Raw genomic sequence first — 25538 nt, 5'->3', positions numbered from 1 at the left:
AAACTGGTGATTTTCATAAGGAAATTATAGGAGGTGATGTGCTCATAGACTGGTTGGAACTTCAGCTATTGTCTATTTTAAACAACGCCAGTGTTATTGTCATGGATAACGCCAGTTGATATAACGTCCGGGAATCAGATACTGTCGCCCAAACCATGAGTCGTCCGAAGGCGACCATACAGGGATATATGACACTGTCAACTTCAGACCATATGAAACGAAAGTTCAACTCATGGAGAAAATTCGGCTGAATAAGAAACCAGTAAAGTACAAGACATATGTGCTGGCGACACAACACGGTTACGTTGTCTTACGTACGGCAGTCAGACATTGTGAGCTCAACCCTGTTGTGCCCATCTTGCCTAAGTGTAACGGGTTCGTAGCAAGACATAACGCAACATTCAAAAGTGCAGATTCATATACGTCATCAGTGGAGATAAATTCTACCTCAAGAAACCATCTGTAGAACTTCTGGATTCCGAAACCGCAACCTTCCAATACTCATCCCGTTACATAGCTCTCAACTTGTCCATCATGTTTCCAAGCAAATATAATCCATTAAATATCCTAAATTGCTACCCCATCAACGCATGCCAATTAAGTCCAATAACAGCAATACTTTGAGACCAACTAGGTGACATTTGCACTTGGGAGAATGCACGGGACGATGTGAGGTCATCACCTCGGGACAGGCGGGGGACGCCAGCAATGGGCTTCACACATTGTACCCATTTCGGGAATCGAAGTCGGGTCTTCGGCGTGACGAGCGCTAGTCATATGGCTGAAATACTGCCGACTAACATTTTGACTCAGCAATCGTGTTGGGTTCAAGAAGTGCGGCAGTTTAGTGTTGGCATATCGACTCGATGTGTCGCCGGTCACATTTTACAGGCTCTGCGGTGAAACAATTTCAGAAAATTCAAAACCAAACCGAGACACCATAAAATGGGCTTTACACATTGTACCCATACGATGACATGCATCAACCAAGTCAGTGAGCCTCACCCCCCGATCCAGTTTGTAAAAATGTTTATATAATGGTCGTCTTCTTCTACGTCGGTTGATGCATGTCATCGTATCCCAATTGCGTGGATCGATGCTAATGATGTCAATCACTGGATTGTCTGGTCCAGACTCTATTAGTTACAGACTGCCCAGATATCTTTTTGCTGAGTGCGGCGTTAAACAACAAACAAATATTATAAACAAACCACCAGGGTCCAGTCAGTAAACAAACTAGATTTGACCCGGATGTACTTGGCAATCCGTCCGTTGTTGATATGTCCTCTTTTGTAGCTGGGGTGTGTTCTAACTATAACGCGACGAGCGCTCGTGCGAGTAGCTGGAAATTCTTATATCTTTTGTAAACACTGATAATGTCTAAATACGATGCTACTTCAAAATGAAACCGACTGCGGAAATTACACATTTCGCCCGGACGCAATCGATAGTGCCAACCGCGACATCAGGGGTTCCCCTCTGACGTCACCGTAGTTTCATTTCCACGGAAAAGTCGTTACACATAAGGATTAATTATGTACGCATGTGTGTACAAATCACAGGAGATATGTTTTCGCCCTGCTACAACATGGTAAGGAATGTTTTAAACATTACTGTACAAGTTGAATAAGAATTTGTAACCACAACAATTCAGGAAGTCTATTCTATACAGAAATAGTTTTCGCGTGATCATACGTCACACCATTACACGATGTAATAGCATGGTTTTACAGTTACAATAGACGTATTAATTGATATTAATTGGTTGATGCAAACTTGTTATTCGCTTTAGGCTATTAACCACGTTATTATTTATCATCTGTTGTGGGAGTGAAATGGCCGAACAATCACTGCTATAGCAACACATGGTCGGGGGTTAGAATATGTCCACTCGGATCTATTTCAATAAGGTTGGTGAGGTGAAATTGGGTTTAACGTCGGGTCCAAGATAATTGCTTCTATTATTTACTTCTATAGCGACGTGCATGCACGTGTGTGTTTGTGTGTGTGGCTGCTTGTACTAGACAGGGCTGACGCCGATTTATAGTGCTAGCTCACTGAGATACCATGCCGCAGTTTAACATGAATACCCCACTCAGACACAGTATACTGACTCCGAGCCGACCAGTCCTTGTTTTAGTCCCTTAATGCCGAGCGCCTGACAGGGTAGCAACAAGTACCATCTTTTAACGTCTTTTAGTATCACGTGGCCGGGGATCGAATCCCGGACCTACCACTAGACCACGGAGGCGGTCCTATTTCATTAAAGGTCTCGTGACATGAGACGGGAAGTCCGAATTTGACGACCTGATATGAATCGAAAGAGAAACACAGACTTCATTGTATTGTGATGCTCGCGATGGGGAAGGTTGGTTGGTTGGTTGGTTTGTTGTTAAACGCCGCACTCAGCAATATTCCAGCTATATGACGGCGGTCTGTAAATAATCGAGTCTGGAACAGACAATCCAGTGATAGATATCATGAGCATCGATCCACGCAATTGGGATCGATGACATGCATAAACCAAGTCAGCGAGCCTGACCACCCGATCCCGTTAGTCGCCTTTTACGACAAGCACAGTCACCTTTTACGGCAAGCATGGGTTGCTGAAGACCTATTCTACCCCGGAATCTTCACGGGTCGCGATGGGGAAGGAGATTTTGAAAGAACATACGACTTAGAAATGCTATTCTGTCAAATATATTTGGTGCAGGATAATCGGTCAAACTGTAGACTCAGTGCCATTTCTTTACACATTTCAATTACTTTTAAAATTGAAATTTTCAGTTTTTCTCAAAACCAATATTTTGACAGTATTCCGGTCATATCACGGCGTGTCAGTTTAACGAAGGAAAAAAGCCCGAAGTGATGCAGGTCTCAGACACAAACACATATTCCATGGATGCCTTTTTTAACCTACTAACTTGATGTACATGTATTTTCTGCGGAATTCTAGTTTCTACAACAAAATGTTTAGAAATAATGGGCGCTGTGGTAAACTGGTCCATTTAAAATTGAGAGAAAACACTTTGACGGGGCGACAGACGCTACAGAGGATGGTTAAGCTATAATTTCCGTGTATAGCCGCACAGGATGATTGAATAATCAATAAATTACGTTAAACGCTGTTTCAGATGAAATGTATTTGCGATGGGTCACTTCAGTTGCAGACCCTGCACAGACCAAATGTCCAGAAATGTGTCACTGTCCAATATCTTGAAACAGGCCTGTCACCGTTCTTGAATCCAGAATAGCGTTGGAAGCTGGCATGCATTCAGTGTTCCCAATAGCTAGCCAAACCGTAATTGGCATGTAGATGAAAAAACAAAAACAAGTCAAGTCGAAAAGACCTCGAATCGCCCCATTGTAGCTCATATATAGGCACGTCCAGCCTTCTAGAAACTGCCCCATCCAGAAACTTCTCGAACGAACAACCCTGTCATCTTATCTGTACAACCAGGGGCGCATAACTCTAAATTCCATTCAGTCGCTGTTGTCGACCGCGGTTCAAATCTGCCTCGGGTAGCACATGGTATTTTGTACCAGTTGTGTAATCACCTCCTTCACCCGACAATTAGCACAAATACATTTACAACTGTTTCTAAAACCACTAACATTACTTACACAAAACAAAATATAAAAAATGAAAACCTTTTGTGACTTAATTATGTTCTTGAAACGAGCTAATTTGCTTCCTTGAAATTGCGCAAAATCTACAAAAGTGCTATATTCATGAATATTAAAGGGCACCAGCTCAGCACTCACCTGATGATTATACAAAGTTTCACAATTAATACAGAATACGCACAGCTGAAGGGTTATGCTCTGGAAAAGAAATATTCTAATTTCAACATTCCAATTGTCCGATTGGTGGCCTTGAAAAAACAAAAAACGAAAACTCAAATGTACAAATAGCAAAAGGGAACCCGTTCTCCAGTTGTACAGCAATTATTTTACGAAGAAATATTGCACAGTTAATGAGAAGTTCAGGAAACTAAATGAGACGGACGGACGGACGGACGGACGGACGGACGGGGAAAGTATCTCTATCGCCGCTTGGTGGGTTTTAACACGTTTTATGTGACACGGAAATAATATCGTACTGAATACTACGCGTTATTGTTTGTTAATGAGTTGTGGTTCAATATTTGAACTCGGAAACATTACAAAAATAGAACCTGTTGAAGTAATCACGTGAGGTCTTGTGATCAATAAAAAACATTCATTTATTTCGTTCCGCTCATATCTTTAACTTTTACCTCAGAAAACAGAAAGTCCTAACACCATAACATTATCCTGTTCGCAAACTCCGGTTTTGAACAATATTCCAGTTATGTAATAGCTTGTCAGCTTGATATGAAAAGAAGCTGCGGCCTGAAGCGATGCAGGTCCTACACGTTTAATGCCTGGTGAAACCCACGAGCAGGGATATGGTGCTGAAAAGCAATATCCATAATCATGGCGAATCTAGAATTCGAACCTACGATCATAGGATTCTGGTTGCACAAGGGACACAACTCTTATCAACGAATTGCGGCGTTTTAGAGGACGTGACCACATTCCACAGTGACTAGACTATGGTTTAGTTAATATTTGAACATCAAGAGATACATGACATATTTAGCGGACAACTATGTCCCTGTAAAATAAATAAACACTTCTTTTGTTTCCGGATTTAACAGCTATTGTGTATATTGTATTTTGTATTTATTTTCCGACGAAACATGTTTCCTTTATCATTTGTTTGGCACACTCATAGGCGGATCCAGAGGTGGGGTCCAAGGGGTCCAGTATTTTGGATCCCTCCCTTTTAGAATGCTATATACGCCTTTGATATTCATTGAAATACACAAAGAAAAATCGATTATGTCATGACTTATTGTGTAACTGTACCATGAAAACAGTTATTTAACTGCCCTACCCTCTCCTCTGATTCTTCGCGGGGGCACGGGTGGCCCAGTCGTCTGAGGCGCCGCGATTCGCTGTGCAGAGTTGCGTCCCTTGGGCACTCCAAAAACCTATGATTGTGGGTTTCGAATCCCGGTTCGCCCGATTATGTTTCTAGGTTTGTCAGCACCATACCCGTGCTCATGGGTTTCGTCGAAGTGGTAAACGTCCGAGACCTGCATCACTTCGGGCTATCCTCCCACATTAAGCTGACACGCCGTGATATAACTGGAATAATGTTAAAATCGGCGTTAAACCCACTCACTCACTCACTCACTCTGATTCTTCGCCTTATAAACTGCCGGTCCAAATAAAGTACACTCCCGTGTTTGATGGTGGCTAAAACAAGAAATGGTTATTCGATGGTGATGTATTTAATACGGGCATCATAGTTGTGTTTTGAACCTTCAGTTTGCAGTGTTGCGGTGACTGTTTATCATATGATTGCGACCATCTGGAGTGAGTGAGTGATTGAGTGAGTGAGTTGGGTTTAACGCCGCTTTTAACAGTATGACAGTTATATCACGGCGTGTCAGCTTAATGTGGGAGGGAAGCCCGAAGTGATGCAGGTCTCAGACGTTTACCACTTCGGTGAAACCCACGAGCACGGGTATGGTGCTGACAAAGCCAGAAACATAATCGGGACGAACCGAGATTCGTTTCTGGCGTGCCCAAGGGACGCAACTCTTCACAGCGAATCGCGGCGCCTCAGACGACTGGGCCACCCGTGCACCCCACGACCATCTGGAGGAACATACAATGTTTATCAGGCATCAAAATGATGTCAATTTTATATGTCGATATTTCCAAAAGTTTTGTTTGTTTGTTTTTTAACGCCGCATTCAGCAATATTCCAGTATATGACGGCTGTCTGTAAATAAAGGAGCCTGGACGAGACAATCCTGTGGTTGACATTATGAGCATCGATCAAACGCAATTGGGATACGATGACATGTATCAACCAAGTCATCGAGCCTGACCACCCGATCCCGTTAGTCGCCTCTAACAAGCATGGTCGCCTCTTATCACAAGCATGAGTTGCTGAAGACCTGTTCCAACGCGGATCTTCACAGGACTAGATGCATGGAAGTTCGGAATATCTGAACATAAATAAAAGGTGTCTTTGTCCCAGGTGTATGTTTGTTTGGTTTCTTCATTCATTCTTCATGTTTGGTTATTTCATTCGCAGGACACAATGAAGGCATTGGACACGCTTCGGACAAATTCTGATGTTATAGCCAAAATAGTCACTGCAGGAGACGCCCACTGTCGTCTCAACACACAGCATATGATCAGTTACTTGAACCGATGTGATATCAAGGTAAGTGTAACATTAAGATACAAATCACATGACTCGTGAAGATCCGGGGTAGAAAAGGTCTTCAGCAACCTATGCTTGCCGTAAGAGGCGACTAACGGGATTGGGTGGTCAGGCTCTCTGACTTGGTTGAGGATGCATGTCATCGTATCCCAATTGCGTAGATCGATGCGCATGATGTCAATCACTGGATTGTCTGGTCCAGACTCGATTATTTAGTGTAAATAATTGTGTCTGGACCAGGCAATCAGGTGATTGATATCACGAACATCGATCCGCGCAATTTGGGATATAGTGGAATCACACCTAGCTTCAATACTGACATGGTACTTCTGGAATATTGCTGAGCGCGGCGTTAAACATCAAACAAACCATCGGCATTGGACCTTACCTTCGTTGGAGTACTTCAAACATAACACACGTGAAGATCCGGGGTAAAATAGGTCTTCAGCAACCCATGCTTGCCGTAAAAGATGACTGTTCTTGTCGTAAGAGGCGACTAACGGGATCGGGTGGTCAGGCTCGCTGACTTGGTTGATGCATCTCATCGTATCCCCATTGCACGGATTGTTGCTCATGATGTCAATCACTGGATTGTCTGTTCCAGACTCGATTATTTACAGACTGCCGTCATAAAGCTGGAATATTGCTGAGTGCGGCGTTAAACAACAAACAAGTACTCTGTTTGGCTCTGTGTAAATGTTTCAATCATGGTATAACAGTTCGAACCATTGATGCTGAAGTGAAAACAACAACAATCATATTTTATTCACAGGTGGATGACGTTGAAAGACTGCGTGTCATTCATGTCAGCGGCACAAAGGGCAAAGGGTCAACTTGCGCTTTCTGCGAGAGCATTCTTCGTCACCATGGCTACAAGACAGGCATGTTCAGGTACTAAATGCGAACCCAAACTTTGAAATTAAAAAAAGGAGGACAAATATTAAACAGTGTTAATATTTTTGGACACCTGTACGTTGAAAACATTGTGGAATGTAACCTTATATATTTATTCTGTTTAGAACATTTTGGTTTTGTTACTAATAACGTGATGCCATTATATTGATGTAAATACGCCTCGGAAAGAAGTGAACAACAATTACTATATATTTCCATTTTTAAAAGCCATTTTTAAAATGCATCTGTGTTACATTTCTGACGAAATATATTAGTTTTGTATTTTTTACAATATGACATTCATATTGTAGAAATACAGAAGCCAAAGTCGATAAACTAATGACATGTTTTGTAACTTTTTAATGACAATAGTAACTTTACAACTTCCTTCTTTGGTCTGTCGACCCGTGAAGATCCGGGGTAGAATAGGTCTTCAACAACCCATGCTTGCCGTAAAAGGCGACTATGCTTGTCGTAAAAGGCGACTGACGGGATCGGGTGGTCAGGCTCGCTGACTTGGTTGATGCACGGTCATCGATCCCAATTGCGTGGATCGATGCTCATGATATCAATCACTGGATTGTCTGGTCCAGACTCGATTATTTACAGACCTCCGTCATATAGCTGGAATATTGCTAAACAACAAACCAACCAACCAACCAACCAAATCTTAGGTCTGTCTGTTTTTTGCATCACATGATATGACTCAGTACTTGTGGCCATTTGGAGAAACGTGTAGTGTACACCAGTATCCGTGATATTAGACAGTTATCAAAATATGATCAATGCTACATGTAGGTATTTCCAATAGACACGTGGCAGTTCGGGATATAAGAAAATAAAGAGTGGGTGAGTAACGGGAGTGTACTTTATTTTGACCGGCAGTTTATAAGGCGAAGAATCAGAGTGAGTGAGTGATTGAGTGGATTTAACGCCGCTTTTAACATTATTCCAGTTATATCACGGCGTGTCAGCTTAATGTGGGAGGAAAGCCCGAAGTGATGCAGGTCACAGACGTTTACCACTTCGGTGAAACCCACGAGCACGGGTAAGGTGCTGACAAACCTAGAAACATAATCGGGGTGAACCGGGATTCTGAACCCACAATCATAGGATCCTGGCATGCCCAAGGGACGCCACTCTGCACAGCGAATCGCGGCGCCTTAGACGACTGGGCCACCTGTGCCCCCCAGGAAATATAGAAAGGACGGTGCTTTCCTTTGTTAATATATACACGTAACACGCAACAATATTTATATATGTATTGTTGCGTGTTACGTGTCGATTCCCAAATTGAAACAATATGTTAATCCAGAAATCAGTACGTAATAGAACTTAGTGTGAAACCAACAAACAAACAACAAGCGGTATACACTCAACAAATGTATTACAAAATTCACTAAGTTTACATATCAATACAAATTACTGCACAGCAATTACAATGTCAGTAAACAATAGAGTGGTAGTACAATATTCAATTGCAATAAATAATATGATGGCAGTGGTCAGTATCAAATACAAAAATACAGTGGTGATAGCAAAAGTCAGTGATAATAATATCTATATTCACCCACCGGCGACAATGGTCAAGCTTATGGCCAAACACAATGGAATGAGCGTCAACTGAATCTCAATTGAAACAATATAACAGTTACTAGCATTGTTAAACAATAAAATACACTGCCTGTAACAATATACTGGTATAAAATCAGGCGTTGCCATGGTTTCAGCTCTCCACACCTAGTAACAATCCATGAGCGGTTCCGCCTGAATGGGAATCCTGTTTCTGAGGACTTGTTCTGCCAATGCTTCTGGGAAGTGTACAACAAGCTGGAAGCCACCAAACCACAGGTTGAAGGTGTAGGTATTCGCAGAATCCAGACCATTTCTTACGCGATATGATAACATTATTCTTTGAGACCCTGTGATGTTGATTTGCGTGTAAAATATCCGGAAATTTCATTTGATAACATCTGAAAATCTGAAACCACAATTTTCATCGACATTTATATTAGGCTAGCAGTCCTTAATTATCAAAAGCTTCCTATTAAAGGTACTCGGGTAAGTGAAGTGTTTAAAAGCCGTATCAGTAATCTCGCTGCTATTCGCAGCGTTGTGTGACAGGCATGACGTCACTCGAGATTGTTATAACGTAATGATAGAATTGATGACGTTGAATTCTTCACTGACACTGAACCGCCTGTTGAACAGTGAGTGAGTATGGTTTTACGCCGCTTTTAGCAATATTCCTGCAATATCACGGCGGGGGACACCAGAAATGGGCTTCACACATTGTACCCATGTCGGTAATCGAACCCGGGTCTTCGGCGTGACGAGCGAACGCTTTAACCACTAGGCTACCCGACCGCTCTCTGTTGAGCAGAATGCAGAGAGATATCAAATAAATCACCTAACACTCCAATGGATTTATAGCGCGTAAACGATCATTGCATTGAGGCACACGCATTGAGTATTTGTCATATCGGAAATGTAAAAACAACACAGACGCAGAGGAGACTTCGGAAAGTGTGCAAAACACCTTCTTAATTTGACATCTACTTAATGCAAGCAACATCCGCCATTCGTCACACAGTCAACATTGGGCTCGTAATAATGACATGCGAAAATAAAATACCGCGATTGATTGTTTTACTTTTCAGCCATGTTGCTGACGCCATAATGGACGAATGTAGCCGTTACTCAGTTTTGTCGATATTTGTCATCAACTTTGAAAAGCTTTGAACTCAAGTTTCAGAAGGTTTGAGCACAATTTCCGCGGACAATCCGGGCCATATATACTTCTGAGTTTAACAGATAATATGAAATGAAGTGCCGCCAGTGTCAATGTTTCAATGCAGGTGTGTATCACATGTCGTACAAATGGCTTATTTCTCTTCAGGAATCCGAAGACTGTCCGATGCCTGACTATTTCTCCTTCCTCACCGTCATGGCGTGCCACATGTTCCTCGAGGAGGATGTTGATGTGGCCATTTTTGAAGTCGGCATGGGTGGAGAATATGATTCTACCAATTTCCTCCAATCCCCAGTTGTGTGTGGAGTTACCTCCCTTGGATTAGATCACACTGAAGTCCTTGGAGACACAATAGACAAGATTGCTTGGCAGAAAGCAGGGATTTTCAAAGTAATATTTTCAAATGTAAACTTTCACAGCCGTTTTAAAAATAAAGTGGTCTTTACTAGTTTCAAGCATCATTTAATATTAAATATAAATATTTATTATAAAATATATCCAACACCCACTTCATAACAATCAGAAACATCTGCTGGAAATGGTCCACTGTAGAATTATGAGCATGTGAGCATGTATGATTGTGAGCATGTATGCATGTATGCATGTATGAAATAATGCCCAAATCCTGTAAATTATGCAATTGTAATCTAATGTTGTTACCATGGTTACAGCGTAATGTACCAGCTGTCATAGTGATGCAGCCAGCAGATGCCATGATGGTGCTGTTCCACAAAGCGAGAGAGAAAGGGGTAGGCTGATAATGAGTATTTGGTGTTGCAGACATGAGGAATATTGGTTTAATCAGCGCTTCAACACACACATTCTGTTTTCTCCGAAAGAAGGAGTCAAAAGAAAGACCTTTCAGAACGTAATTTTGAAGACATTACCATTCCGCTTTTGTACTGGATTCCAAAGCTCCATCAAAGTCCGAACAAAGAGTGAGTGAGTGAGTTGGGTTTAACGCCGCTTTTAACAGTATTCCAGTTATATCACGGCGTGTCAGCTTAATGTGGGAGGAAAGCCCGAAGTGATGCTGGTCTCAGACGTTTACCACTTCGATGAAACCCACGAGCACGGGTATGCTGCCCATGCAAAGAGAGATATATTGCTGGATCGAGCAAATGTACGGCCTAATCCCTGTCTCAGCGAACAACCATAACCCTTAATACAAACAAGGAAGGACTTTCTTTTTATTCACAGAAAGTATTTGAGATTTCAAAGAGCGTCATACAACTCAGAAGTTGTTTGGTCACGGTTACAACATTCAAGGCCTCATAAAAGCTTTCAAAGGGTTCATAGTAGACACGAGGAGAACATTTCGAAATTTAACGCATCAGTGAAAAAAAATATGTCCGATACACTTCCTATTTTTGACTTGTACCACATGTTGCGGTGTTTTTTCTCAGGCAAACACTTGACTTGCCTTTGCATGTGTTTGTGATGGGTGCCACTGGTTCGGCAGGATACGCTCACCTTCTCGAACACCTTGTATTATCACTATTTGACAGATTTGAACTAAACACATGCTCATGATAAAGTCGGAATTGTACAATCGACTCTGGTTTGGGCAGAAATGTCTTATGAATATGGAAAGTTTTTTGTCGCCTTTGTTTTCCATCATGTCCAGCGAAAGTTCCAATTGGTTTTTTTCAATCATTTTCTGGAACAGATTACTTTTTACCAAAAAGAGTAATATTTATCAAAATTGTAGATTGTGTCGTAACTGCTTTCGGGCGTCCAGTGCGACCCTGCTACAGTTACTAAATGTATTGCCGTTCCTGGTCCTTGTGGTCAATTAAGCCAGGACATTGCCCTCGCCTTGTCCACCACGGCTCGGCTCCGTCAAGGAGTGATTGGCCTAATGACCCTTGCTCCAAGTTGTCTCTATCAGCATTCACACCCGCATAATAAAGAAACGCAACACCAGTTTATACTCACATAGTTTTACTTACTCTCAGCCCATCTATCAATACAGAACAGGATCAGACTGGCCAGGCTCGTTACTATCTGGTGGAAACTTAGAACGATCGGGATTCGACTCGATCGACTGCAAACCGCGCTCCCCTCTCCTAATGTTGAGGGTATCATTTCATAGTATTCGAGCCTGACCTGTCCTTGTCACATGTCTCAATACCTCCATTTGATTCGTTACAAGTTTAGATCTGACCATGAACTCATGTGTGTCGCCATCGGAAAAATACCAAAAGCCTACGTGCCAGATTGCTCATCTCTCTATTGATTTTGTGACTCGCTCCGAAGCTCCCAATGGCTTATACCTTGTAATTCCCCATCTGTTTCATTAACTCATGGCCGATAGCCAGAGACCAATCCAATGATAAATGTGACATGTCCAGAATACACTTGTGATAAATGTGAAATGTCTTTTCTCTATTGATTCCTTTCCAACTACAAGTTCTGTCACGAACTATATCTAATGCAACTCCTCATTGCAGCTATAATGGTTCTATTTATTATCATTAGTTTCTGAGATGCATTTTTGACCTTATAACATCCTCCGCCTGTGGACAAGAGCTGCCCACAGCTCGGAAGATCTAAGCATGAGTTCCGGTCTGATATATAAAATACAATCACAATAAACATAATGGAAGTAAAACAGGATTGATCATTCCATATATTAAATTGTAATCAATTTTCAAATGTTATAACGATTTCGAAAACAACGAATACTTTTACAGTTAAAAATGTATTTACCTGGTAAAGAATAAGTTAATGATCCTGTGTTGTTTCGTATAACCACAAAGCATAAACACCATGAAATATTATTCAAATACCATGTAGAATTAATTAATAGCGATGCATAAAAGTCAAATGTCACTGCACATGGCCACAATATGGCACCACCATTCACGAAAGTTCATTTGTCGCTGGTCCCAATCCAATTCACTGGCTCCTGTCTTGTTTCGTAAAGTCAATTGGCGAAACGCTGTCCAACGTTCTTGAATCCTTGAAAACACGCGGTCTATGCACACAGTCAGGTCCTCGGCTAGGGTGACAAAGCGAGAGGTCGACTTTTCTTGACACTGCTTGAGTGTTGACTGGTCGCTCTCTAAAGATGTTGGATGCCGATAGAGTTACAGTGTGTATGCGGTCGTCGTGAGCACCTGTAGATGCAGACGTCGGGGTGCTGACAGATAACTCTCTGTTGCCTGCGTTTTGTGTCTAGCGGCAGAGGTGATAGGACAGCGTGCATCCTCGACAGCAAGCGTGTAGCCAGGAGCCAGAATAATTATTTGTCGTGGACCAGACGACAGCGGGGGAAGTGCTTGACTCTCCGCCCTTTAGAATGGGGTACGGCCATCATCTACAACACTTAAAAATACTGGTAATTCACGAACAACAAGTGACTAATACCATACCAATTATAGAAATATCAATACATAGAAAGATGTGCCACCTGCAGCTCAGACTGCTGTCTGTAAAAATAAGACTATATACACAATAATAGTCTTCTGGCAAATGCATATCTGCATATAAGGATGATAACGGCAGGAATCGCATTTTTGGATTAATTGTTACAGGTCCAATTGTTTAGCCAGATATTATCATAAAAAGACATTAATAAGAACGATCAAATCGCAAAACCCATGGACTGCTTGAACAGACTAACTATCATAAAATTCTAATCAACAACATTCAGCAAATGCTTTGTAGCTAATAACACAAAAACGAACAACATATATAATTATTATGAGATGGACTGAGAGCACACATTGAAACACCGATAGTAATTGAACCTAGAAAGTAATATAGAAGATACACAATAGTCGAATAATGTAACGTAATGTCACCAAGTGACGATCAGATGACCATCATATGAGAGAACCAAATTCCAAATACAGGTCTTGTCTCTACAGAAAAGTAATTCATTCAATTTTGTCACAATAAAGAGATGCAATAAGTAGAAATAAACTTTTCTCCTTGTAAATCAGTATCTGTAAAGGGGGATAACTCATATGATCAAATATTTCAAATTCGTAACCATTTTATATTCTGACATTCTCGCTGTACCCTGACAAGCGTGTATTATACTCACAAATAACTGGTCCGTAAAATGGTTAAAACAAAGACATTAGAATATGAAATATGATGGGCAAGAATAGCCTGTCTAGATAAAGGAAATTCGATTTTTATCTTCTCATGGCAGATGGCAATTAATATATGAATCATGTCAGAGGTAACGGAAAAGCGACTCCACAATGTTGAAGTACCATAAAAACACCTGTCGTGGAAGGAAGGAATCGTTTTAAACGAAACGCCATTAGCCAACTTACATAAATGTTTCCCGAAATATATATAGATTGTGTCGGGGTTGGAATTTGCAAATTGTAACAATCAAACAGTAAATAATAAGTGAGGAATACCCGCTGAATACGAAAATTAGTTAAAGGATTTCCAGCCGTTAACGTGAGGTCTCGGGGACAAAGATAAAATTGTGAGACCATAATTTCATGACAAGCAAAGGAATTTGTTAAATGTAAAACCAGTGACGTAACCGGTCGATTGACTTTTTTTATTCTTCGAAAAAGCAAAATGAATACCAGAAATACTGTCGATATGATCAGAAAAACATCCATGGAAATAGTGGATTTAATCAACGACATAAATGAAGGAGGGGGATAATTTGGATAGGGTGTAGTTTGATGTGTTTTCCAAATTGTCAAACCGTCAGTTGGGGAGCCTGCTGTAAGTAAGATCAATGCAAAAAATAAGCGTCGAACTTTAATCCATAAGAAAAGAACGATTATTAAGAGAAATAGGGATAAACACGCGGCGATGCTTGCCGTTAAGTGATATGGGTTGGTTAAATCCCCATCTAAAGCGTAAGGTGGGAGGGAATCCATCCAATTACCATCAATTAAATTATCCGAAATGACCTGTGCCTTTTTCATACGTTTGAAAATAAGGCGTAAATCAACTTGAAATTCTGTGTCCTTTCTACGAATTTCATCGAAAACTTTATCATCAATTAATAAATGTGGGATCTTAAAAGCGGAATCTTTCAGAAGGGGCTGTAAACTATCAATGTTTTTTAAGATGGATGCATTAAAAAATTCCGATAAAAGTAAAAGATTAGGTGGGTATAATTTTGAAGCAGTTGACTTTTTCACACATTTATGAATTCTCATGTCTATGTCGAATTCATCCAGTTTCAACGCACAGTAACAAGGAATTTTAAATATACAAATCTGACAAGCTGGACGCTTCTCAATGCGACCCTTGCACGTTAGTATTATGGTTTTTATGCCAGTTAAAAGAACTGTGCCTGGTTCAATTTCGAGAGCCATTGAACGTAGCCCATTTAATCGGAATTTTGTATCACACAAGGATTTAATTTCTTGTGTGTCTTTAGTAAACAAAACAAGTGCGCATGTGAGCGATGTTTTTGGTTTCGGACTGTGAAAAATTGGACAGTGTTTTTCGTGTTCACCATAAGATGTTTGAAAATCCCTAGCCGAAAATTCAATATACTGATCTTTAGCTTCCGAAACAGCAAGATAATCTGGTAAATTCATAACCTGAGTGATATGTGTACTTGATTGATTAAATGGTAAGCCAAAAGAATTTATTCGATATACATCAAGGAGAGTAGACTGAGTCTGGATAGGAACAATAAGCGAAATGAAAATTGAATATGAATTCCGGGAACAGTGAACAGTGCGTTCCCGATAATAATAACCTGGATCCTTATGTGCAACGTGAAACAACGGGTATTCTGCATTGAGACGTTTTTGAATCATTTTTAACGCTCTCTTTACTTCCGAAACTGGGAGTAAAGATGGACTCAATCGTTGATTAACTAACTGTTGAATGCCTAAATACATTTCATCAATTTCTTGTCTAATAGTAGTTAGGAACGTGAGGCGATCTAACAAGATTTTCATTGTGATAAAAATAAATCTCTCCACATCTTGTATTTGTTTAGTGACAAGTATAATATCTTTATGGTTCGTTTCAATACCCGCGAGAGCGGATGAAATGCGTTCATTTGTTTTAGTTATAAATGACGACATCTGACGAACTTGGACTTGAAAAGCACGAGAAGTATTAGCAGCATGCAACGACAATTGTTTAACATACCGCGCCAGTCGTTCAACATCCTCGACTGTAGCAGTACCAAACAGCGAACGACTTATTGATCCAATAAAAGGAAGTATCGCCCGTTTAGTGCGGGAATCCTTGTGAAAAATGTTAATATGGGGAATTAACAGGTTAATGTCTTTATGGACATTTGTCCAATACGCGAACAACTCTCGTTCGGCCTGTTCTATATATCCATCCATCGCCGAAACGGTATAACAAGCCAAAGTATATGTGGAACAAAAGACTCGATATCTTGATCTATTCCCCATTCCATCTAAATCAGGCAATTTATATTGAAAGATATGAATCCATTTATTCTGGGAAATGTCGATTCGTGACATATGTACGAAGACAACTCCCCATGGAAGTCGGAGTTCCGTATGCACGGAATTAACCCGATTCTGGATGCTAACCAACGCGATGACAATGAATAAGACCCATACTGGTCGGAGGAGGCCTCTGGATTCTAAAATTCAAAGAAATAAGTGCATAAACATAATTATTAACTTCAAACTAAATATCATATATCACTCATGTTTCGTAAAAAAAGAAGGTTTCCATGTCTTGTGAAACTAACTGTCTGACTGTATTCACCTCGAATCTTCACATCGCTGACTGTATCTTAGAAGTATGATAACAATTGTCACAAGTAGGTAATATATAATCTCACACTGGGAACCGTGCGAGTAAGCAGCATCCAACAATAGTGTTTATTTATTGTCTCGTCATTGTATTTCACGTCACATGACTGTATTCAGTTCACATAACCATGCGACCCGTAGTCGTCATTTCTCATATATTGTAACTCATTTGTATTCTCGTGGCCCGCGAAATACATGTGCGGCCATAACCCATGAACTTGATTTGTATTCTTCAATGTCAATCAACACATAACTGTAAATAATCCAAGTATTCGGAGTATTCAAAACAATATTTTACGATAACAAGACACATTTTCAACATATATGCACGTTTGTATTTTCCTATAACCTTGTGACAATTGAATCATCTTAACACCGTAGTAAATGATCTATATCATGTATCGATATGAGTCGTGATCCATGCATATAGCATCATGTAATTCTAAACCTGAAATAAACACATGCAAAAATCAATATTAGACGTCTCCAATACGAAATCTGCAGTGCCTGAACTAAAAAGGAAACGAAATATAACAATTAATTTGAAACACTATTCAAAATATCTTTTGAAATTTCTAACGCTTACGCTTCTCTTTTTAATGACTTCTGTATCATGTAACCACGAATGAATCCTTGAGGGATATTAGATTCGGGTTCCCATGTAGCTTCCTGTAAAGTGAAATTTTCCCAGTGAATCTTGTAGTACTTTTCTCCATTTACTACTTTATGCGCTAAGATTCGTTTTACTATGAAAACGTCATCCTCCTGTAAATCAAAGTCGGGATTCTGTGCCTGCTTGGGGGTTAATGTCTGAGACGTCGGGGTGGTCATCTCCGTATGATTGTTGTCAGATTGAGACAGAATCGTTTGGTTGTCCGTAGCAACAACTGGGATTGGGTTAGTTGGTCTATCTTTCGGGTTGACAAACCGTTTAAGCCGGTTCGCGTGGACAAAACTTAAATACTCTGTGATCATTATACCAAGATAGGTTGTAAGTAAAATATTACATTTCACTTGAACCGTCATATTGCATTTATGCTATCGACTAATCTCTGTGGGGTCTGAGATTACACTGAGAGGTAAAGGAACTGTAGTGTCTATCATACAAATCTGATACTATGTCTGGTACAGTCAAAATAGATATCTTGTCGTCGTCAGCTGACTTGGCGAAATCATTGCCTGCACCGTTCTTATCAGTAACATGTTTTTGCCCTGCGAAAGGGAAGTAGCTTATTGTTTTTTGATGGGGGTGGGGGGGGGGGGGGGGGGGGGGGGGGGTATTATAATATTTGAGAGCTAGGGAACAGTAATTTCTTCTTGTTCTGTGGTCACTGTTTGTTGACCAGCAACAAGTGGTAAGAAAATACTATTGACCAAGAAATGAAGAACTGTTGAACCATTTTGAACGGTCAAAGTATAATTTTGACAGCGTTTTGTTGTATCAGAAACAATCTCAGCCTAAAATCAGAGACGGTAAAGTAGCAACAACTTAAAAAAATGTTCTATTTAAAAAATACGAATAATTTGAGGTAACATATCTGACTTTTGCAAAATGATGTCATTCCACAGACATTGAAAACTTCAAAACTTAGAAATCTAGTAGCATCTCCTGAATCCACAGTTGTAGAAACGTGAGGAGATTGAGCTGCTTACAACATGGAGAATGGGAAACCGGTGGGTCACGTGACGTCAAATAAGTATGGCCAAAGTCAATAAGTATGGTTTGCTCAGCACAGTGGGAAAGTTGCCGGAAAGATTGTGACTATAATTGTTCATGGCTGGGTGGGGGACCTGAGTGACACCGAGCTCTACACACTCTTTTGACATCTTAAATTGTCAGACAAAAAGATGTCTGTTGGTCCTGCTGGTGCTGAAACTCTTGTCTTGTCTGTTCACACTGCCGAGTTGGGTAGGGAGGATTTGGTCCGAGGGATTGGGGATACTGATTCTGACTCCAGTGAAAAGTATTGATCTCGGAGGGTGAAAAAATAAGTGTCGCCAAAAGGGTAGCTAACTGTTCGCTCAGAGTATCGATTGCCATATGGATTTCCGTAATCTCTGTAAGAGCGGAGCGGATGCGGGCGGGGAGGGGATGAGGGGCGGAGAAAGGTGTCCTCGGTAGAAGGGAAGTCCCACACATGGACTTTACTCACGGAACGACAATAGGATAAATAAATAATAGGATCGTCTTAAACATTTTGTTCAAGAGAAAACCCGCATACTCCACCATGTCGTAACTGCTTTCGGGCGTCCAGTGCGACCCTGCTACAGTTACTAAATGTATTGCCGTTCCTGGTCCTTGTGGTCAATTAAGCCAGGACATTGCCCTCGCCTTGTCCACCACGGCTCGGCTCCGTCAAGGAGTGATTGGCCTAATGACCCTTACTCCAAGTTGTCTCTATCAGCATTCACACCCGCATAATAAAGAAACGCAACACCAGTTTATACTCACATAGTTTTACTTACTCTCAGCCCATCTATCAATACAGAACAGGATCAGACTGGCCAGGCTCGTTACTATCTGGTGGAAACTTAGAACGATCGGGATTCGACTCTATCGACTGCAAACCGCGCTCCCCTCTCCTAATGTTGAGGGTATCATTTCATAGTGTTCGAGCCTGACCTGTCCTTGTCACATGTCTCAATACCTCCATTTGATTCGTTACAAGTTTACATCTGACCATGAACTCATGTGTGTCGCCATCGGAAAAATACCAAAAGCCTACGTGCCAGATTGCTCATCTCTCTATTGATTTTGTGACTCGCTCCGAAGCTCCCAATGGCTTATACCTTGTAATTCCCCATCTGTTTCATTAACTCATGGCCGATAGCCAGAGACCAATCCAATGATAAATGTGACATGTCCAGAATACACTTGTGATAAATGTGAAATGTCTTTTCTCTATTGATTCCTTTCCAACTACAAGTTCTGTCACGAACTATATCTAATGCAACTCCTCATTGCAGCTATAATGGTTCTATTTATTATCATTAGTTTCTGAGGTGCATTTTTGACCTTATAACAATTGCATGTTACACGTAACTGACATTTCTATTCTAATAAGAAACGCACTTCTGATAAGAAATACAAGTTCAGATTGTCAAATGGTTATTCTCTTCAATCTAACATTGGAATACTAGTACCTTATCTACAGTAGGCTTAAGCCTTCTATGCGCAATGATATGACATAAATAAAGGTCGTGTGACCCCTATTATTCATGCCTTGGACCCCCATATTCATGCCTTGGACCCCCATATTCAAGCCTTGGACCCCCATATTCATGCCTTGGACCCCCATATTCATCCCTTGGATCCCCAAATTCAAGCCTTAGACCCTCATATTCATGCTTTAGACCTCCATATTCATGGCTTGGACACCCATATTCATGCCTTATACCCACATATTCAAGCCTTAGACCCCCATTTTCATGCCGTGGACCCCCATATATAAGGCCTTGGGCCCCCAAAAATATATAACTGAGATGACCATGGACGCGAAAACAGACATACCCCAGTACAACCTGTGTTTTCGTTTAATGCTGTTCGTCATACAGTATTCATAACCAGTGACTGAATAAATATGCTTCCACTTCAGGCGAGTCTTTATGTGGCACCGCCTCCAGACAACAGTGAAAAGGAAGAAGTCCATCTAGGTATTGCTGGGAGGGTCCAGAGATCGAACGCCGCACTTGCCTTACAGCTTTGTCGTATATGGCTGGACAGTCACGATAAAGGTTTGTTTCTTTGTTGTTTAAAGCCGCACTCAGCGATATTCCAGTGATTGACATCATGCGCACCGATCCACGCAATTGGGATACGATAACATGTATCAACCAAGTCAGCCAGCCTGACCACCCGATCCTGTTAGTCGCCTCTTACAACAAGCATAGTCGCCTTGCACAATTAAGTTAAAAAAGGGCCACTCATAGGTTTTCAAATCCCAACAGGTTTGAGGTGAAATGGGGTTTGACGTGTGTGCTTGTGCTAGTCCGGACTGAGGCCGAATCGCGGCGCCTTAGACGACTGGGCCACCCGTGCCCCCTTATGTTATATGAGGCCTTGTCAGGTGGAACTACAACCTGTCCATACAGGGCAGTCAGATGTTGGATGACAGCTGGTTGGGGCCGGATGGGTTTGCTCAATTTCTGTTTCCTCTTTGTCAGTTTGGGCATTCTACCAAGGACAACATCACACACTGACTTAACCCACTCTGAAAGACATTCAACAGGTTCTTCTCCTTTGGCCCATTTTTGGCATATGCTTCGACAGCATCCATAATGTGATTTTATCGTTGTGTTTTTAACGTTTTGAGGATGCCGTTGAAGGAGGGCAAACTCGATTTGGGGATAGTTCCATATCGGTCTGGGGCGGCATTGCATTTCCGCAAAACATTTTCATATTGAGTTTCTCATTTTTAAGCTTCCATCTACTTACTGTTCTCTCTATGTCAGAGGGGCGGTTGGTTACCTTGGTGTTAAAAGCATTCGCCCCTCACGTCGAAGGTCCGGGTTCGGGCCCTCGCATGGTTAACATGTGATTACCAAACTACAGTAAACTACGGTTATAACGAACACGCTTATAACGAACTGACGGATATAACGAACTTACTTTTTTGGTCCCGACTTTTTGCTGCAGTTATGCTGTATATATGCTTATAACGAACTACGGTTATAACGAACTAAAATTAGTAGTCCCTTTGAGTTCGTTATAACCGTACTTTACTGTATTGCTCAAAGCGGCGTGAAAACATACTCACTCACTCACCGACTCTCTATGGCAGGTGTGTACAGGAGACGATGGGTTTACGATCAGTCAGATCTACATGACTGGGACGAGCTTCCAAGATTAGCCGGATCTGTTCTGTCAGAAGAAATGAGAAATGGTTTGTAGACTTACATTTTTATTTGCAGATAATATTACTTTCACATAAGGAGAGTTAGATATTCATATAAAACCAGTCGACTAAGCTTTGATGCAATTGTTCCTCATTCCATCTTTTATCGATATTAATATAAAACATTTATTCCATCGTGTTTCAGGTTTGTCAGCATGCTACTGGCCTGGCCGTAACCACACACTGAGTCGACCTGGCGTGACGTATTATATGGACGGAGCTCACACACTGGAGAGTGTGCAGGTGAGCTAACCGATAAGTAAACCTTTTCCGAACTGTAGTTTCAGTTTTGGCATTTTTCATAACCAAACCTCCCTTAAAACTGCCCCAGTCCCTAAACTTTAAATATTATTAATGCATGTCAAGAAGGGACCTTTTCAAGTCGAATTTAATTTTTGTGCGACATTCCAACATTTTATCCCCGTCATGCTACACGTCAGATTCGCAAGGGGAACCTACTCGTCTGCCCCATGGCCTCGGGCCCACCGCTTGATCCACCGAGCAGTTGGTGTGTGTCCAAAGAGGTCACAGTGTCAAGTCTTTTTTTTCTAAGTGTGTGACCTACTCAAATATTGTAAAGTAATGTAAAATCCGCTCTACCCACCCAGTCATTGATTAAGTGAGTGAGTGAGTGCGTTGGGTTTAACAGTATTCCAGTTACAACACGGCGTGTCAGCTTAATGTGCGAGGAAAGCCCGAAGTGATGCAGGTCTCAGACGTTTACCACTTCGGTGAAACCCACCAGCACGGGTATGGTGCTGACAAACCTAGAAACATAATAGGGGCGAACCGGGATTCGACCCTACAATCATAGGTTTCTGGCGTGCCCAAGGGATGCAACTCTGTACAGCGAATCGCGTCGCCTTAGACGACTGGGCCACCCGTGCCCCCAGTCATTGATTAAGAGTCAATAGGTTAATATTGGTAACTACACCTTATCATTCTCACCTTTACTAAGAACCAAGGACTCCATACGTCATAATATCTCCATATATCATATCTTGATATGTCATAATATCTCCGTACGTCATATCTTGATATGTCATAATATCCCCATACATCAAATCTTGATATGTCATGATATCTCTATACATCATGTCTTGATGTGTAATAATATCTCCATACATCATATCTTGAAATGTCATAATATCTCCATACATCATATCTTGATATGTCATACTATCTCCGTATATCATATCTTGATATGTCATAATATCTCCATACATCATATCTTGATATGTCATGATATCTCCATACATCATATCTTGATATGTCATACTGTCTCCGTATATCATATCTTGATATGTCATAATATCTCCATACATCATATCTTGATATGTCATGATATCTCCATACATTATATCTTGATATGTCATACTATCTCCGTACATCATATCTTGATATATCATGATATCTCTATACATCATGTCTTGATGTGTCATAATATCTCCATACATTATATTTTGAAATGTCATAATATCTCCATACATCATATCTTGATATGTCATGATATCTCCATACATCATATCTTGATATGTGATATCTCCATACATCATATCTTGATATGTCATGATATCTCTATACATCATATCTTGATATATCATAATATCTCCATACATCATATCTTGATATGTCATAATATCTCCGTATATCATATCTTGATATGTCATAATATCTCCGTACATCATATCTTGATATATCATGATATCTCTATACATCATGTCTTGATGTGTCATAATATCTCCATACATCATATTTTGAAATGTCATAATATCTCCATACATCATATCTTGATATGTCATGATATCTCAATACATCTTATCTTGATATGTGATATCTCCATACATCATATCTTGATATGTCATGATATCTCTATACATCATATCTTGATATGTCATAATATCTCCATACATCATATCTTGATATGTCATAATATCTCCGTATATCATATCTTGATATGTCATAATATCTCCGTACATCATATCTTGATATGTCATACTATCTCCGTATATCATATCTTGATATGTCATAATATCTCCATACATCATATCTTGATATGTCATACTATCTCCGTATATCATATCTTGAAATGTCATAATATCTCCATACATCATATCTTGAAATGTCATAATATCTCCATACATCATATCTTGATATGTCATAATATCTCCGTTCATCATATCTTTATATGTCATGATATCTCCATACATCATATCTTGATATGTCATGATATCTCCATACATCATATCTTAATATGTCATGATATCTCCATACATCATATCTTGATATGTCATATCTCCATACATCATATCTTGATACGTCATGATATCTCCATACATCATATCTTGATATGTCATGATATCTCCGTACATCATATCTTGATATGTCATGATATCTCCTTACATCATAACCCCTCCATAGTTCAAAATATTTCCAAACATAATAATATCTCAATCAATTATATGGCCACATATTATAATATCTCCGTACATCATAATATAATATATATAATAAGTGACGGATTTTGTCTAGAGATTAGTAATTTTTTCAGCAAAGAAATGTAATACTATACATGGCCGCGAAGTCTTGATGATCATATCATTCTGATGTACCATGGTCTGTGCCAGCAGTGTAATACAAAACATACCCGTGAAGTATTGACGATGCCACATATTGATATGCCATATTCTGTGTCGGCAGCAGTGTATGGAATGGTTCCAAGAAGCATCCAAGACAGAAGCGATTATACACGAGTGAGTCTCGTATTTGTTTATTGGGTTCATGACTGCTACTTACACTCTTAAAAAAAAGAAACGCACAGGTAGTATGTAGTTCATTGAACATGACAACATCATATGATATATGTTATTGGAAAATGTTGGTGGGTTGATATTCTACAAACGGTGCGTCAAGATGCAGCCATTGTCGATTTGCAATGTCTTAAACGGCATTGTTTTCACACTTGTTCAAGAATGACAAGGAGGAAAACAGTAAAGCTCAATGCACCTGCAAGTTATGACATTCGTAACTCGTGGTAGTGGCTTTAAAACGGCAAACATTAGCCAATAATTTGTCATTCAATTGTCAACATTTGTCAAGTTTGAAAATGCCGAGACCCAGCGCTGTCGATCGGAACATCGCCCTAGGACGTATCCAAAGAGAGGAATCGCAGTCTTCTGTTGCACGCCACTTCATTGTCCACCACAGCACCATTTGCCGCCTTTTGGACCGATACACACAGTTCAATTCCACTGCAGACCGCCCGAGAACCGGCCGACAGTGAGTTACCACCCCTGCACAGGATCGCTATATTCGCCTGTTCTACCTACAATGTACGTCATCACAATGCCTGAGCTACGGAGACTGCAGGACGCATCCATGGTTTGAGGAGGATATCGGACCAGACTGTCAGGAACCATCGAGGCGGGCAACCGACCCAGAAGACCAGTTATCGTCCCTGTTTTGCAACAGATCCATCGACAGCGACGCTTGCGTTGGCACCATACCTTACAGCCTTGGAATTTGAGAAACTGGAGACGAGTGTGGATGAATCTCAGGATTTCTTCTTCACCGGCGAGATGGAAGACAAGGTGTTTATCGTCGTCGAAATGAGCGTTTTGCCCCACATTGTGTACGTAAATTCGACAATTTCGGTGGCGGTAGTGTCATTATGTTGGGGGCCATATCCTACACCACGAGATCTGACTTGGTTGTGGTTCAGGGAAATGTGACAGCAAATCGCTACATGAATCAATTTCTTCAACCTTACCTTCATCCAATCATTGACCGCCAGAGAGAACTGTTTCAACAGGACACAGCACACAGCTCGTGTCACGGTAGACTACCTTCATAATGCCAACATCAACGACTTGCCCTGGCCGTCGAGATCTCCAGATCTCAACTGAATCGAACACCACTGGGATGAACTCGATCGACATGTACATCAACGTCAGAACACGCCGCAGACACTCCCACAACTGGCTAAC

At 40.8% G+C, this 25538-nt stretch overlaps 1 protein-coding gene and 1 pseudogene across 1 annotated transcript; one reads left to right on the top strand and one right to left on the bottom strand.

Moving 5' to 3' along the window:
- The first annotated feature begins 1521 nt into the window (after positions 1 to 1521).
- LOC139441890 (folylpolyglutamate synthase, mitochondrial-like) lies at positions 1522 to 24309 on the top strand. Its single transcript, XM_071222639.1, has 10 exons — positions 1522 to 1591; positions 6137 to 6268; positions 7041 to 7159; positions 8893 to 9022; positions 10062 to 10304; positions 10586 to 10663; positions 20254 to 20392; positions 21439 to 21540; positions 21698 to 21795; positions 24253 to 24309. The coding sequence occupies exons 1-10, from the start codon at positions 1544 to 1546 to the stop codon at positions 24307 to 24309; spliced, it is 1146 nt and encodes a 381-aa protein (XP_071078740.1). The 5' UTR covers positions 1522 to 1543.
- Positions 14872 to 19956, bottom strand: LOC139441907 (uncharacterized; annotated as a pseudogene).
- Positions 24310 to 25538: the final 1229 nt, after the last annotated feature.

The sequence above is a fragment of the Haliotis cracherodii genome, unplaced genomic scaffold (assembly GCF_022045235.1).
Source record: "Haliotis cracherodii isolate W230 unplaced genomic scaffold, xgHalCrac1.p SCAF_48, whole genome shotgun sequence".
NCBI lineage: Eukaryota > Metazoa > Mollusca > Gastropoda > Lepetellida > Haliotidae > Haliotis > Haliotis cracherodii.
The sequence above is the reverse complement of the archived record's forward strand: the minus strand, read 5'-3'. Positions and strand labels throughout refer to the sequence as shown.